General features: G+C 41.1%; 1 protein-coding gene across 10 annotated transcripts in view; it reads right to left on the bottom strand.

Moving 5' to 3' along the window:
- RBFOX1 (RNA binding fox-1 homolog 1) overlaps window positions 1-16,735 on the bottom strand; it is a 431,904-nt gene that overhangs the window by 119,835 nt on the left and 295,334 nt on the right. For 9 of the 10 annotated variants that reach the window (XM_068967484.1, XM_068967480.1, XM_068967486.1 and 6 more), the window contains 3 exons: window positions 10,526-10,579; window positions 2,132-2,224; window positions 320-380 (listed from right to left, as the gene is read on the bottom strand). In XM_068967484.1, coding sequence (XP_068823585.1) covers window positions 320-380; window positions 2,132-2,224; window positions 10,526-10,579 — 208 coding nt within the window. The remainder of the gene's footprint in view (window positions 1-319; window positions 381-2,131; window positions 2,225-10,525; window positions 10,580-16,735) is intronic. The other variant, XM_068967487.1, reaches the window with a different exon arrangement.

Consider the following 16,735-nt stretch of genomic DNA (forward strand, 5'->3'; position numbering starts at 1 on the left):
TTCTCCATCAACTCATTCTAATTACAATAAATTAAACCACCCATGTAATTCTCAAATAATTCCTATGCACCTCACCCCACATGGGAGTTATTCCAGAGAGAATGAAAGAAGAACATTCACTCTTCACTTGAAAACTAAATTTGCCTTTGTCATGAAATTTATCTTACTGATTCAAGTGGTCCACTGTAGCAGGTCAGCAGCAAAGACACAGGAGCCATGCTGAGGCAAATATGGTTTGTTGACACATATTCCCCAGTTAAATTCCTTCATAGATTCTGAGGTGGAGACATTTTCTTGTAAGAGGCCAAACTCTACTTACCATTTGTATAAGGGTTGACAGTCTTTTTATTTGTCATTACACGTGCTGTGGCATTATTTACCTATGTACATAGAAAACTCAAATCAGCGCATATTCCAGGGCCAGTCCACAGTTCAATTAGTTGCATGCATTATGACTGTGATTACTTATTAAAAAACAAAAAACAAAAACTAAAATGCATTTTAATCTATAAAAGGCAGTAGGTGCATAACAAAATCATACATTTTTATAATTACATTTACTTCATAGCCGTTTTAACTTAACAAATCATTTCAATAAAGCAATGTCATATCATTTAAAAGTTTAATAAGGAGACAGTAAAAGCAAATTAAAAGGAACTGCATAATTGAAGATTGAAAAGCATGCGTGTACTCCATGGTAACACAGAAACAATAAATATTTTTTTAAACATAAAATAAGGTTCATATGAAGGAACATGCAGTGGAGGAGAAGAGGGGAGAGACAAGGTACAAGGGAACATAAATGTCAAAAAAAGGACAAACAAGTTTTAGCCGTATGCAACACTTTAAGGGGGAAGAACCGTCGGGGAAGCAACATCTAGCATTCAACACTTGGAACAAGAGCCTTTTACATCGCAAGAATTAACAAAATCATTCAAGCTTTAAAGTCACAGCTAACAAAAGGATAAAAGAGAGGGTGCATTGTTTAACACAATATGGAGTTAACAATCTGAGTAAGATGTGCACTGGTCATATCTCAATCCAGTCAGTGCCTCCCAGGCCAGCTTAGAACGTACACTCAGTTACAGGCGTACCAATATCCAAAAAAATAGAGCATCAAGAAAACTTAATACAACAAGTCAAAAAAATTCACGTGGTATATATATGTATAGAGATATATCAGCACTAAATACGTGAAACGGCAGATGGATTTCACCACTTACCATTCACCACCATCGCCAGCATGGGTTTGTATACAGTTACCATGGTTACTGAGAGTTTGGTGAGGGGCCTAAGGATTATCGTCGAGGGTGGGGGGAAATGAAAGGCAAAATATGCAACATCTTACTCCAAAGACTAAAGCATTTTTAACTGGTATTTTCTTTTTTTTAAGTTTTAACAAATACGACCCTATGGTCATTTTGAGGGAGAGCCAGTGGTAGAAAGAGTAGATTCTGAGTATAGGAATTTCAGTGTTTTTTTTTTTTTTTCCATGAAGAAAGGCCAGATATTGAACAGGAAATCCTGTTTGGTTATTCACGTTGTTAGCAAAAGAATACAAAGATTGAAACTGGCTTCTTAAAAAGAAAAAAAAAATGAAAGGTTTCATGACAAAGACCTCTCATTTTTTTTTCCCCCAACAACTGTTCTCTTAAATGCTATTCATTTCACAATTTGGTTTAATTTGCACACCACTGTGGATCCCTCATCAGCCCTGCAGTGGAAAGAAAAAGAAAGGAAAAGAAAAAGAAAAAGAAAAGAAAAACAGAAAACTACTCTATAATTTGTTTTGCAACACTCTCTCCACTGCTTGGAATCTACTGCACCCATTGGTTATAAGACATGAAAAATAAAATAAGAATTAAAAAAAAAAAAACCTTTCAGATTAACCTTTCTTTTGTCTCACTTTTGCCATCCACCTTTCAGCAGTAATAAGAGTAACATAATAAAGGAAAATTAAAAAAAAAAGTAAGGCCAGTTTTCCTTTTTATATATAAATATATATATATATATAAACAATGAGAAGGGAATAGGGTCACATACAAGACACAATGATGCATCTGAAACAACAAATGAGCGTGAAGCAGACACTTATCAAAAAGATGAAAAGGAAAATATTTTGGACATGCACCTCGATTTTACGGCCCTCTACCACGGTGCCGTGTAATTTCTCCCTCGCCCTGTCCGCATCGGCACTATTTTCGAAAGTTACGAAACCAAATCCCTACATGCAGGAGGGAGAAGGGAAAACAACATGCAGATTATTATTTTCAGTCAACGACCACTGCGGAACGTTCTCTCGCTTTAATTTCTATTTCTTGTCCTGGCTTCCGTTCTGTAACATGCAAATTAGAGAAATTATAAGAGTACTAAAATGTGCAATAAGTAAGCGACAAATGTGAACGAGATTTTTGTTTTCTGTCACCCGTGAGCTGTCACCCCTGAAGAATTCAAAGAACGATACCCAAAATACCTTTCTAAATGTCACTACAGAAGAAAAGAAATCTAACGGAAAGAGAATGAGATCAAAATAAATGTACAGTGTCTCCACAGAGAAGAAAATGAAATAACGAGGGAGAAAAAAAAAGGGAACCACTTTCTTGACATGCAAATTAAGAAGAAAAGAAAAGAAAACGTGTGCACAGAATTCAACAATGAATGCCAGAGTCTTCTAACGTTGCCTACAGAGTCATGCCGTGTGGTTTTAAGACCATCTCTTCTCCATGCAGTTTTAGGGTTATTCAAAGTTGTCAAGTCTACAGCCTTTATGTCTCAAAAAATAAAAATTAGAAGCCTAAAAAAAAAAAAAAAAAGGGAAAGACCTTTTTTTTTTTTTTAATAAATCTGAAACTCTTGGCTCTAAATCAACAAAATAATCCCATGAAATGAATAGAAATAAACACCCATTGATTGCTAATGCAAACAGGTCAAGTAACATTTTTATATCCCCTCCCTCACCCTTCAAATGACATAAGTGCTTCTGAAACGGTCAGCTTTTTGGACTGCTTTACTAACCCCAACCAGAAATGTGTATACATATGGTAAAGTTCTAAGACATTATGCTGATACCCATTTATCAAATCAACAGGTAGAAAATTCAAAACCTCCTTTAATAGAATAGTATTTACAGTAACACTCTAGGTACTTCTTTTACTGATCAATAACAAATGCACTCTTTTCTGCACCACTGGTATATTTTGCTTTAATATTTCAGTCTCAAAAAGAAAAAAAAAAACAACCCCCCTACACATCACATTGTCAAAATCCATCCTTTTTCTTCACTGACACTGTTCCTAAGAAGAGTACAGAAAATATGACACTTTATTTTTAAAACCCCTAAAAATATTTGTACATCTTGTTCAGAAATATACACCAACCATTTGAAACCATTCCAGTGTAAATCTGCCCAGCTCTTTCTGGTCTTCACAGTATAAACAGGGTAAAATAATGCAATGTGTCAAGATTGCTCTTTGTGTTAGGTAATCTTTACATAAAGGAAAATGTTGGTGTTAAACTTAGCTGGAGTGGCAGGACAGTCAGTCTTATTAATAAAACAAACAATTACAAATCTCAGCTGGTCATAACCAACTCGTTAACTCTCAATTCCTCATTAGGTCATGAAAGAAATCTCTGAAACTCAGGGTTTTGGAGAGCTGTTTCAGTTTCGGAGAGCTGTTTCAGTTTCACAGAGCTGTTACCCAGGGTTCCAACAAGGGAGAACTTTCCAATATTATGATGGGCTCCTCCATAGAGGATAACGGCAATGGATGTAGTCAAGTTAGATTAGAGGTGGTGATCTGATAGAGGAAAAAAAAAAAATTCTTCACTTAGGGGATTAGACTGAATTACCTATTTCTCATAGTGAGGATCTGTGATAAGGACAGATCTGAATTATTTGACTAATCTAAGATTATAAGCTTAGAAAGACCCTACTTAGTCCTGCTCATCACTGATGGGATTAGCCACATTTGGTACACAAACATACATGCTGATTCATTTTGAAATAATAGCACTTCAATAGGCAAAAAAAATAAAATCTGGAGGGTTGGTACTATTTGTTGCCTCTGATTTGGCCACTGGGTCTCAGATTGAGTTATACATCAGAAAGAACTGGGGGGCATATGAAACATTCAGATTTCTAAGCCCTGACACATGTTTCTTGGATCAGAATCCCAGAATGGAGCCCATAAATCTGTTTGCCAAAAAAGTTACCTATGTGGCCCAGCAATTGGGTTTCCATGGCTTCTTCTGTCACTAAGCAGTGTCTGACTCTTTGCAACTTCATGGGCTGCACCATGCCAGGCTCCACTATCTGTCACTATCTCCCGGAGTTCACTCAAATTCATGTCCATTGAACTGGTAATGCTATCTAAACATCTCATCCTCTGCCGCCCCCTTCTCCTTTGGCCTTCAACCTTTCCCAGCATCAGGGTCTTTTCCAATGAGTTGGCTCTTTGCATCAAGTGGCCAGAGTATTGGGCCTTCAGCTTCAGGGTTAATTTCCCTTAGGATTGACTGGATTGATCTCCTTGCAGTCCAAGGGACTCTCAAGAGTCTTCTCCAGCACCATAGCTGGAAAGCATCAATTCTTCAGTGCTCAGCCTTCTTTACGATCCAACTGTCACATCTGTACATAACTACTGGAAAAAGCATAGCTTTGACTATACAGAATTACATGGCCAGTTTCTATAGAGCAGTTTAGGGAGCGGAGTGAGCTTTTGTGGTGAATATCTACTTGACTCGGTGATTCAGATCTTAAATGTAGGAATCAGCCAAAATCACACAGAAATGTTCTCCTCCTGACCTCTAAGACCAAGGTTCTAGCATCCTGAGCCATGCCATAGATTTAATAAATAATTAGGGAAACTAGGACTGTGACTCTATCTGGGACAATTCTCTCTCTTGCCTAAGAAAGGAAATTCACAGTCCAATGTGATATACCAATGGAGGATTTGGGGGCATCATTGCTGCTAATGGGTCCTAACAGGTCATTGTCATCACAGTGCTGGGAAGAAGTGAACACTCGACCCACTTGAATAACACAATCCCCACAAGTGGAGTCAGAATGATTCCAATCTAAATCCTGGGCAAACCACATTGGCCTAAAATCTGCGTCCTGTATATGAGGAAGAGATGAAAGTAGAAATAGAAATCTCTTCTGAATCCCAAGTTCATAAACTAAAGAGGAATTCTACTCCATTTTCACTTTGCTTTCAAGTAAAAATAATATATTGATTCTTTTTTATTATTTTATTCTTACTCTTATTATTTTCTGTTAAACATTTTTTTTTTTTTCTGAGTGGTTCAATATATCTCATTTCAATCTGCTGAGAAGCCTAGCTGAAATTTGGCAAAGGTGTGTTCATGAAGACCTTGCTGCAGAAACTGTCACCCAAATGCCAAAGGGCAGTTCCCACCTGTCCCATGGGACCATCCTACCTCCACCCAGCCAAGAAGGGATGTGACATCCTTGGATCAGAAGATAGCCAGGTGCTTATCTGGGGAGCCACACCGTGGCCAGGCAGACGGTCACCTGGCCATTTTCAGGCACCCACTCCAGCAGGCACGGGTGCTGGCAACTTTGAAAATAGGTGGCAACAAAGCTCGTTTCTTTTGCCCTGCCTCTTGGTCAGTGGGCTTCCTTGGTGGCTCAGATGGTAAAGAATCTGCCTGCAATGTGGAAGACCCGGGTTCGATCCCTGGGTTGGGAAGGTCCCCTGGAGAAGGGAATGACTACCCACTCCAGTATTCTTGCTTGGAGAATTCCATGGACAGAGGCTACAAGTCCATGGGATTGCAGAGTCAGACATGACTGAGCGACTAACACTCTCACTTCATGGTCAGTATCCTGTCTTTGGCAAAATGCAATACTTAGAATACTCTTAAAATTACTCTGAATATATATTTTTTTAATCTCAGTTTCAAAAAGAAGCACCTTTTGGATTTGGCTTGGCGAACACAGGATCTGAGTATGCTGTAAGGATCCCATATCGAGGATGCAGGGGAGGCCACACTGGGCAGGGAGGAGCCAGTTGGAAGAGAGATGCTACTTCCCAAGGTTTACCTTCGGTGGTGGTGGGGGGGAGGTGGCTGAAAGAAGGCACAGTCCTGCAGAAGACATCTGTGATGACTGTGCCCTGTGATGGGAAGGCGTGACCCCTAGGCAGATAATGGCAACCCTAACGTGGACCAGCCATGACTTATTCATTTTTCCATCTTTTTATGAAACATACATTCTGGCCTTCCTGTATCCCAGTTATTTTTCTCTTTTTAGTCGTCTGGGCTATGTTTTTGCAGTAACACACATACAACATTTAGCATGCAAATCAAGGCTTTGAAGCACCCAGGATGGATGCTGCACTGACTTTTCATATTACAGGAAAACTCGACTCCTCCAGTTTCTGGTACAGAGAGCTCCTATCACCTAGAAGAGGAGGAGCTGTTGATTAAGGGTCTGAAGACTCAATTTCCTGTGGGATTTAGGACTTTAAAGCACACTTGTTCCCAATCACCTTTCTCCACATAGCCTCTTCTCCCTAGAAAACCATCTTTTTTCCTTCCCTCTCCTGGAGCATGTCTTACTTATCTTTCTCTCCCAGCTGAAATGCCCCTTCTTCCCTGAAGCCCTCCTGGCTTTCAACAAGATGGGTCTGCCTGCTTGGAGTCTCAGCAGCCTCTCATTCACCAGGGAACATAGCAAACTGTACCACACTTGTTTGTCTTAAGGATTTGTCTCTCAGATACTCAGGGCAGTTTGAGGACAGGAAGCACTTTTGTCTGTCTCACATCCGATTCACTAGCCTGGTACTGGAGTGAAACCAAGACTGTGTTTCTTGTCTTTGTTGCCAAGTCCTGTCTGATGCTTTTGCAACCCCGTGGACTGTAGCCCGTCAGGCTCCTCTGTCCTTGGGGTTTCACAGGCAAGGATACTGGGAATGGGTTGCCGTTCCTTTCTCTAGGCGATCTTTCTGACCCAGGGATCAAAACCCTTGATTCTTGCCTTGGCAGGAGGATTCTTTACCACTGGGCCACCAGGGAAGCCCAAGCCAGTAGCACAGACACCACTGAATCACAGAGCAGACTGCGCATTTCCCAGGTCTATGAAAACACGGCCATCTCTGTCTATCCCCCCTAGATAAAAGGTTTCAGATGTAAACACAATGTTTTAAAATCTCCTAAAAGGAAACTTGAATGATAGGATCTCTCACCCCCGAAATGCCAGCTCATTGCATTTTCAAAGTCTGCCCAGATCCTTTTAAAATGTGATTTCTTTGTTTACTTGCTATCCGTATACACATGAACTTGTACATTATATATTCTCAGGATAATATAGATATTGCCTGTATATAGACAGGTGTACATGCATGCATGCACACAAACACAAACACACACACACACCAACCACCCCCAGAACACACAGCCATCCTCACTGTGCATCGAGTGACTGTCCCAGGGAAGGTCCCCAAAGACGATGGCCTGAAGGTGAGCTCCTAGCTCGTAAGGGCTCTCCCATTTCCTGGCTGCTTCTCCACCATCAAATGATGAAAATGAGGTCATTCCAGTGGTGTAGGCTTCTTGACCATTGAAATGGAAATGTCCCTTTCCATAAGACTTTTCCCATTAAGGATAACATCAAGTTCTGGACAAGGGCATGACAACCTACTCCGTATTCTTGCCTGGAGAATTCCACAGACAGAGAAATCTGGCAAGCTACAGTCCAGGGGGGTCACAAAGAGTCGGAGTTGAATATCTTTCAATTACAAAAGATATTCCTGTGTAGGCTGCTACCTTCATTCAGCAGTTCCTAATTGCAGTGTCTCCAGGACACTCCAGTGGTACCAGTCAGCTCCGACACTGCAAGACTGGTTCTTTCAGCAAACTCACTGAGAGAGGCTATTTTTAATGTTTCTTCATGAAAAACAAGCAGCTTCACAGCTTCACAAAATCAGTCTCTGGATGTGGCAAACTTAAATGGTCTTATTCCTAAAGCCCCAGAGACAGGCTCATCACAGGAATGACGGAAGAAATCTTAAAAATAGCATCACCATTGTACTTTCAGAATAACAAATGATATTCTTCTAATGTCCTCAAACAACTCTGGGAAAAAAAAAAAATTAAAGTTTCCTCCAACTGGCAAAAGTCACAAAACAAAATATACATGAAATATGAATTTAGAAAAGAAAACTTTAAAGGCAGTAGTGCTCTGGGCTCAGGAGTAAAAGAAAGTTGGCCAACTTTCCATGTCATCTTCTACAATTTCACCCAGAATACATCTGTCATAAGTGAAAGGGATCAGGCACACTTTTCTCTTAATGTACGTAGCTTTGTACATGTAGAAAAAGTCCCTGTAATGGTTTTTCATACCAGAGCAGAAAAAGAGTTAAATTATTTTCCCCCAGCCTGGAGGTCAAACTACTGACAGATTATAAGGATTACTGTAAATATCTGAAATTAGAGCAGAAAGACGAGTTCCTTAAAGTAGCAGAACTTCAGAGTGTAATGAGTTGATTTTTTTTTTTTTTTTCTACTCATTCAGCATATCACAACACCATTTTGGCTGTGGCAAAGAGAATACTGGCATTTTCTTTCTTCAATTCAATCAGCATTCTCCTATTCAGTTAATACAATTCAGTTAACATTAAGTCAGTTAATATAAAACCTATGCAGGCTGCCCAAGGAATCATAAATGATTGTTTTGCGGGGAGGTGGTGGTTCCTATACCCAGAAGACTGGCTTTTGCACCGACCCCCCTTAGGTAAAACCCATTCTTCTTTATTATACCACATGACGTATGAAACTTTAGCTTCCTGACCAGGAATGAAACCCGCAGCCCCTGCAGTTCAACTGCAGAGTTTTAACCACTGGACCGCCTGGGAAGTCCCAAAACGTGTTTCTCTAAGTAACACTTCTGGATACTGGCTTGTCCCAAACAGTCTCTGTAAGGAAAGCTCTGGGGCTAAACCTGCAATCTCTCTGTGTGTGGGAATGAATTTCTCTCCATTTTTACTTTCACAGTCTAGGGACGTGAGAAGGAAGCTGAACATTCCTGGGGAACCAGAAACCAGGCGGAGTTACTGGATGTGTTCACTTCCTAGGCTCTGATGTCAATATCCAAGTCTTTGGCAGCACCCTTGTGGCTCAGCTGGTAAAGAATCAGCCTGCAATGCGGGAGACCTGGGTTCGATCCCTGGGTTGGGAAGATTCCCTGGGGAAGGGAAAGGCTAACCACTCCAGCATTCAGGCCTGGAGAATTCCATGAACTGTATAGTCCATGGGGTCGCAAAGAGTCGGACACAACTGAGTGACTTTCACTTCTTTTCACCTTCCTCACAGCAGCTGCTGTTCTGCCCAGCACACCACTTTCCCTGCGTTTTCTGTGAGTGCAAGCAGAAAGAGGACACTTGAGCCACCGTGAAATCCCAGTGGGCACAGGGGTAGTCTGTATTCACATGAAGCCTGGGTGTGTGTTGAGCATAAGGAGACAAAGGATTTGTAACTTTAACCATAGCCCTGGGAGGCTTGTTACAACACAGATTGCTGGGCCCCAATATCAGAGGATCTGATTCAATAGGTCTGGGTTGGACCCTGAGACTCTGTATTTCTGCTAAATTTCCAGATGTTGCTGCTGGTGTGAGCACTGGTCTTAGATGATCATGGACACAGAAGATGCTTTACAAGAGTTTGGTGGCTTTTTTTTTTTCTCTCTATCAGTATGTTTGCATTTTGAAGATGCTGAGTTTACCCATATAGCCTCTGATATTAAAAAAAAAAAAAGAATTTTTAAAAATGTGAACCATTCTTAAAGTCTTTATTGAATTTGCTACAATATTGCTTGTTTTATGCTTTGTTTTTTCTTGGCCATGAGGCATGGTGGGATCTTAGTTCCCTGATCAGGGATTGGAAGATGAAGTCTTAACCAATGGACCACCAAGGAAATCCCTCACCTCTGATTTTTACTAACACTGTTACTTGTAAGAAAAACCTACTTAAAAATTGGTTTCCTAGGAAAAACTAACTCAGAGCAATGGCAAATTACAAAATGTGGTTGTATACACAGACCAATGGATTAAATTTTATTCAAAAGGTTGGTGTATATGAGATTTTCTCCCCTACAACCCAGGAAAATAACTGCACTTTATTAATACAGAATAATCACATATTTACCTGCTCATGAGACTATGAACTCACTTTTTAATATAAAGAACATAATTATCACTGAAAAACAAAAATGTAGCAACAGCATTATTTTTTTAAGCATGGGTAGTTTTCCTCTGGAAACTTGATATATAGACATCTATAAAACAGCAATTTTCAAATACCCCCTTATACATTTTAAATTGATTCCAGTGTATTCTCCACCATTTTGGAAACGGGGGTGGGGTGGGGGGGGATGGTCCCTAAAGGAATTCCCACGGAAGTGTATTTTCACAACGTGCTGATTAAAACAGTGCAGTTGTTTCCCCGTATTTATAACAAGCATTTCAAAATAAAGCTAAACAATTCTAAAGTTAATTAAGTTGCTTACCTTTGAGCCTCGCTCATTAAAAATAATTTCAACATCTAAGATTTTACCAAATTGCTGCAAAAAAATAGAAATAGTTTATAAGCAAGAAGAGAAACAGAGTCAATCAGATTATGCATGGGTAATTGTTCCCCAAGTCAGAATTTTTCTCTCTTTTAATATCAAGGATATTCATTTGATGTTTTCCTATCATTAAATGATGCACTTGAACCAAGAGAAAATACAATTGCATGTATTATTTCCATATTATGGCATAACCCATCATATGAGATATTGTAATTAGGGGCCCAGCACCAAGTATGTAAGCAAGAGGTTAATTCTAGTTTTCCTTCTTGATGGATGATTTATTGCTTTCCAAGGCACTGAGCAGCAAGCATTAAAAACAGCTAGTATATAGAACAGTCCTTCTAGGCTGTGTCACCAGCCACTGGGTAAAACATCCTTAGTGAAGTGGGATTTTGATAACTTAAAATACCCAACTAAAATGAGATGCTTAGGATTTTGGACCTTGGTTTCATAAAAGCCAGGAGTAGCCAGGCCATATAAGAGAAGTAAAGATAAAAGGGCTATCCATTACACAGACACTCTTTACAAGCAAGAAACCACTGTAGCTGTCTATCCTCAGGTTGAAATGTCCTTCTTGCAAGATGATTCTCCATATTGTTAAACAAACACACAGATTTTAGACGATTAGCATGAATAGGCTTTCTGAACAATGCAAGAAACTCAATGTATTCAAACCTAGAAACAACATTTCAGATGACAAAGTTTCCCCAATAAACTACAGATGTTCCATTAAATTTCAGATTTCTCAGGATAAGTATACCCTGCACAATGGTACTTTAATTGATGGCTCAGCCAGTAAAGAATATTTTTGCAAGGCAGGGGGCAGACCCAAGTTCAGTTTCTGAGTTGGGAAGAAGCCCTGGAGAAGGAAATGGCAACCCACTCCAGTATTCTTGCCTAGGAAATCCCGTGGACGGAGGAACCTGGCAGGCTACAGTCTATGGGGTCACAAGAGTTGGATATAACTTAGACTAAACCGCCACCACCGCACAATGTTTGGGTCATACTTAAATTTACTAAAATATTTGCTATCTGAAATCACATGCAACTGCTGTGTCTTGTATTTTGTAACTTAATACAGCTAGTGACTGACTATTTCCTGTAGTCCTCCTGACAAATACACAGCAAGAGATCTGTGATTCATACTTAAAAAAAAAAAGAAAAAAATGAGAACAAGGACCCTGAACCAGAAGCTCTGATAATCCCAAATCCGGTCTCCTGAGGCTGGAATTCTTTCCGTTTTCTTAGATTGCATGAAGTTGAGTGGGCATTTTCTGAGCATGGTGTGTTCTACATAAAGGTAGGTACGAGAGGGTGGCATAAAAGTAAGTGACGAGGCCCAGGGGAAAATCAGATAGAAATTTTACCCTGATGCAGAATTAAGAGCAAATGCCTGTTTTAGGGATTAAAATACATGTAAAGAACTACAGAAAGTAATATTTCCAGGCTCTTTTTCCCTGATTTGGAACTTTCCTTAAAAAGCAGAGACATCACTTTGCCGACAAAGGTCCATCTAGTCAAAGCTATATAGCTAGATAGCATCACCGGCTCAATGGACATGAATTTGAGCACGCTCTGGGAGACTGTGGAGGACAGGGGTGCCTGGCGTGCTGCAGTCCATGGGATCGCAAAGAGCCGGACATGACTGAGCAACTGAACAACAACAGCAACATTTTTGCTTTTGCAGCCTGGGTATTTTTAGTACATCTTTTATTACCCTAGGAAATTCTGTATTCTGTCTCTCTCCCCTGGGTGGAAAGCCTTACGCAGCTTCTGTGTCGCAGAGGACAGGGTGATAGGGTAGGAGGGGCAGGAGAGAAAGGGAACAAGCAATTAGAACCCAGAGAACCGGGGGCAGCTTGCCTGACCAATGTGCCCCACTCAGAGGGTACTGAGAGACCCAGACTGTAAGTGCCAAGAAGATCTTACTGAGATTCAAAAAAAAGAGAAGAATATACAGATACTATCCTTTGGAACATACAAATAAATATACACTCCCTCGAAGGGAAAAACGCCGACTTCTGTTGAATATAAATAGCTTAAAACCTTGAAATGAAAGTAGTTCTGACTATGAGAAAGAGAAATCCAAAGCTTAAGTCATCCTGAGCCACAGAAAGGTGCCCATCCCTCAGGATATGTACTCAGCTTGGGGATTACAGACTTGAATTTTTCTTACTGAGCTTTTTATTGTGCTTCTCGACTTCAGGGAGAAGGAGAGAAAGAAACCAAGAAGAGAAGGCTCAACCAGGAGAGAAGACAGAAGGTCTCCATGGCTAGCACGCCCTACAGACATACCAGGAAACACGCAACTCCCTCACTCTGCGATCAGTGGACACTTAGGAATTCTTTTGGTGAAGACAAGATGGTTCTACTGCTTTTACCATGCCCTAGATTTGGGCAGAGAAAACTGTTAAAAAGAGAAGATGATTTTCAGATTTGAGAAATGCAAGATTTGCGTTTAAAGGCGAAGAGAATTCCATGGTTAAAAAAAAAAAAAATCCTTTAGCTTTGCGACTCTCTGAGAAGCCATCATTCTGATATAACCCCCTTAGGATATTCAGTCCACACAGATGCTACCATGTATATTTCAGGCCTAAGAGACAGGAAGCACACATATTTATGGTTAGAGAAACTTGGAAAGGACTTCCTCTAAAACCAACAAGCAAATGTCATCCACGGAACCTTCTCGAAGCAGTCAACACAAACGCATTTCCTTTAAAATAAGATCTGGTTGAAGAGATCACTTGGTTTCAGGTGGTGCTGGGCGAACTGTGACTTTCTCTGGAATGAGGAGAGATGCATCAAATAGTTAACATCTTCCATTTGTTGGAGGTTATAGCTCTGCTGAAGAGCTCAAAGATACTGCTATGTGTATCCCTTATGAGGAAACCAAGACCTGCCCCAAAGCTACACTATGGTTTCTTCACTGATCCTCCCTTTTCTTGGCCTCCCCTCCCTTTCTTGATGCGCAACTGTTTGAACCTGCCCATCGGAGAAGGGGACACAGAAAGCCTTTTGTGCCTAGAAACCTCATGGGGTCCTGCTTGGTTTCCACCATGCTCCTTACACATGGGAAATATCCACCTCATAACTATATTAAGTCAACGCCAGGAAACGGGAATTGGGAATATGTGGATGAGTGGAATAAATATGAGAAAGAAAGAAAAAAGAAAAAAGATCTGATTGAGATACACATATGCTCAATTGCTCAGCTATGTCTGATTCTTTGTGACCCCATGGACTGTAGCCCCACCAGGCTCCTCTGTCCATGGTGTTCTCCAGGCAAGATTCCTGGACTGGGCTGTCATGCCTTCCTCCAAGAGATCTTTCTGATTCAGGGATCGAATCCGAGTCTTCTGAGTCTCCCGCACTGGCAGGCAGATTCTTTAACACTGAGCCATCTGGGAAGCTGCCGGCTGAGACAGCACCAATCAAAGAGTAATCTTCGCATGTGTCATTCCCTAAATGGAACAATGGTACCGCATGCCCTGAAACGTCTCCAGCGTTTGTTTCTTTGGCAGTTGCCACGGGGTGGAAGTTTCTCAAAGCCAGTGAAACAAGCCATAAGAAGAATGCTGATGTAAGCCCCCTTTCTAAGGCAGTTGTATACTATATTTATAGTATCAACAGTTTAATTGGGAAGTTTGGTACTAATGATGTAAACACAGCTGGCACATTTTCAATTTAAATAGACACGACTCATTCGCAGACATAACTAGGATCTATTTGCCCAACACCGGCATTCAGCCGTGTTCAACAAAAGTCTCAGTTTCCACCGGAGGGGTCTCGACAGATGCTTCAAGGTTAAAATCCGGGAGCTTGTAGGCACACACTTGGGCCAAGACGTACCGCTCATGTTTAGACCGGCTCAGATCAAATGACATTTCTCTGAAAACCTTTGAAAGGTGTTCAATGGATACAGTATAAAACATGAAAGTAAGCTTAGTTCAAAGAATGTGCATGGAAGCGAAGAAAAGGCAACATCCTAGTTTTCTTTTTTTTTATATTCTTTTTTTTTAAATTTCCATTTCTTTTATTTATTTTTTTTGAAAGGTTTTTTTTTTTTTTTTTTTTTTTAAACTTTACAATATTGTATTGGTTTTGTTTTCTTAGGGCCGTCTTCATGTTTCGGATGTGGGAACAGGAGGAGGCACCCTGCCATGTCTGAAAATATCTGTTTTGTCATTTAAAAAGTCATCATAAGAGCCCCTTCTCCTTCTTCTACTTTTAATGCAAGTTTCTTCTGAGTGTTCTGAAAGCCACGTAACCTGTCTTTGGTGACAACAGAGACTTCGGTGGGTCATATTCATGCCCAGAAGGCCTGTATTTTGATAACGAAAGCAGGACTGTCACACGGACAAGCAGGAGGTAAAATCTGAACCCAGGACTCCCTGAGCAGCTGTTACTGAAGGCAGCTCTAGGATACAATGGCTCGTCTCAGTGGTCTAAATCTAGAACTACTTCCGCGTTCAAGCACGTCTGCTCAGTCGCTTCAGTCGTGTCTGACTCTTTGTGACCCCATGGACTATAGCCCTCCAGGCTCCTCTTGTCCATGGGATTCTCCAGGCAAGAATACTGGAGTGGGTTGCCACACCCTCCTCCAGGGGATCTTCCCGACCCAGGGATGGAACTCACATCTCCTGTGTCTCCTGCATTGCCAGCAGGTTCTTGACCCACCGAGCTACCCGGGAAGCCCATAACTATCTCTCTCACTCACAAATGCTTACTTTCAAATACTAGGTTCACCTGAGCTTTTTATTCAAGACCAAGACATGATTAATTTGATGGCAATCCATACAATGCTTGCCTGGGCCCATGGAGAATTCAAATGGAAAGGAAAGACATGCTCTTTTGAGACCTCTGATATGTTCAAGAAAAAGGTAGCAGGGCCAGAATCCACATCCTTTCCAGTGAAACCTCCAGCACCAAGGCCCCTGATAATATAAGAGATCCATTCTTTCACATGCCAATTGATCTTTTAAAAAAGACTCTGGATTCTGCACTTCCCTGGTGGTCCAGTGGTTAAGAATCCGCCTGCCAATGCAGGGGACATGGGTTCGATCCCTAGTCAGAACAAAAGAGACCAAGAAGAAAAATGCAAACAAATCTTCGTGAGAGTTTTTCTCTGCTGTCTCTCCCCTCGTAGCCTCTGCTACAAGGAACTACGGCAAAATAGAGCAAGAAAAGGAGAGATGACATCTCACATCCCAGTGATGTGGAAAACAGCTGGTTGGGATTAAAATGCAATTTCTTAGAGTACCTGTGACCTGAAAGAGGAAACCACGCTTAATTCTCTCAGCTGGAGAGTGGGGAGCCAGTCAGAATGTTTAAAGATGCCTTTTCACGTGATTCATGTTGGTAAATGTAGCACCCAACCAGAGCGGGGTGGCCACCACTGACGTCTGCCCGGGAAGAATAGATTTTGCAGGATTAAAATTCCATGTCTTCAGAATGGTGGTTGTCAACCAAGAAGGCCTCAGAGTTATCGCAGAGTCCAGGAATCTGTAGGTGCTGGATGATTTTTACAGAAGTGTGTGCACAGAAGCATGCTCAGTCGTGTCTGACTCTTTGCGACCCTGTGGACTATAGCCTACCAGGCTTCTCTGTCCATGGAATTTTCCCAGCAAGAATACTGGAGTGGATGGTCACAAAGCCCACCAAAAAATCTTGCATACTTTTAAAAATGGACATACAGGCAGCTTGTGATGAACTGAATTAATTTCAGGATGACTGACTGTGTGCTGCATTTTCTGAATGGATAGATGGATCCTAAGTGTATCCATCATCTTGTCAAATCGACATCTTGTCAGTTGCTTGAAAATTCTGACTTTTTACAAACAGCAGCTCTAAAACTAGTAGATTCTGATCAAGGTTTGACAACTGGTAGCGCGACCATTCTTTTGGCAAGACTTTGCTCTGTACCACCTCTCCTGTACCAGCCAGTAAGAACAGAGAGGTTCAGATATTCATGCAAGTAGGATCTGTTTTTGGCATCTAGCTCTGAATATTTTGAATGCCTTTGCAGTTGAGCCCTCTGGTCACTTTCAAGATAATCAAGAAGACCAGAGGGTGCATAGCCATCCTCAGGGGTGGGAGTTGGGGTCTACTGCAATGAGTGACACCCGAAAAGAGCACAGGATGGTCATT

This window comes from Capricornis sumatraensis, chromosome 3 (genome assembly GCF_032405125.1).
Source record: "Capricornis sumatraensis isolate serow.1 chromosome 3, serow.2, whole genome shotgun sequence".
In the NCBI taxonomy this organism is placed as follows: domain Eukaryota; kingdom Metazoa; phylum Chordata; class Mammalia; order Artiodactyla; family Bovidae; genus Capricornis; species Capricornis sumatraensis.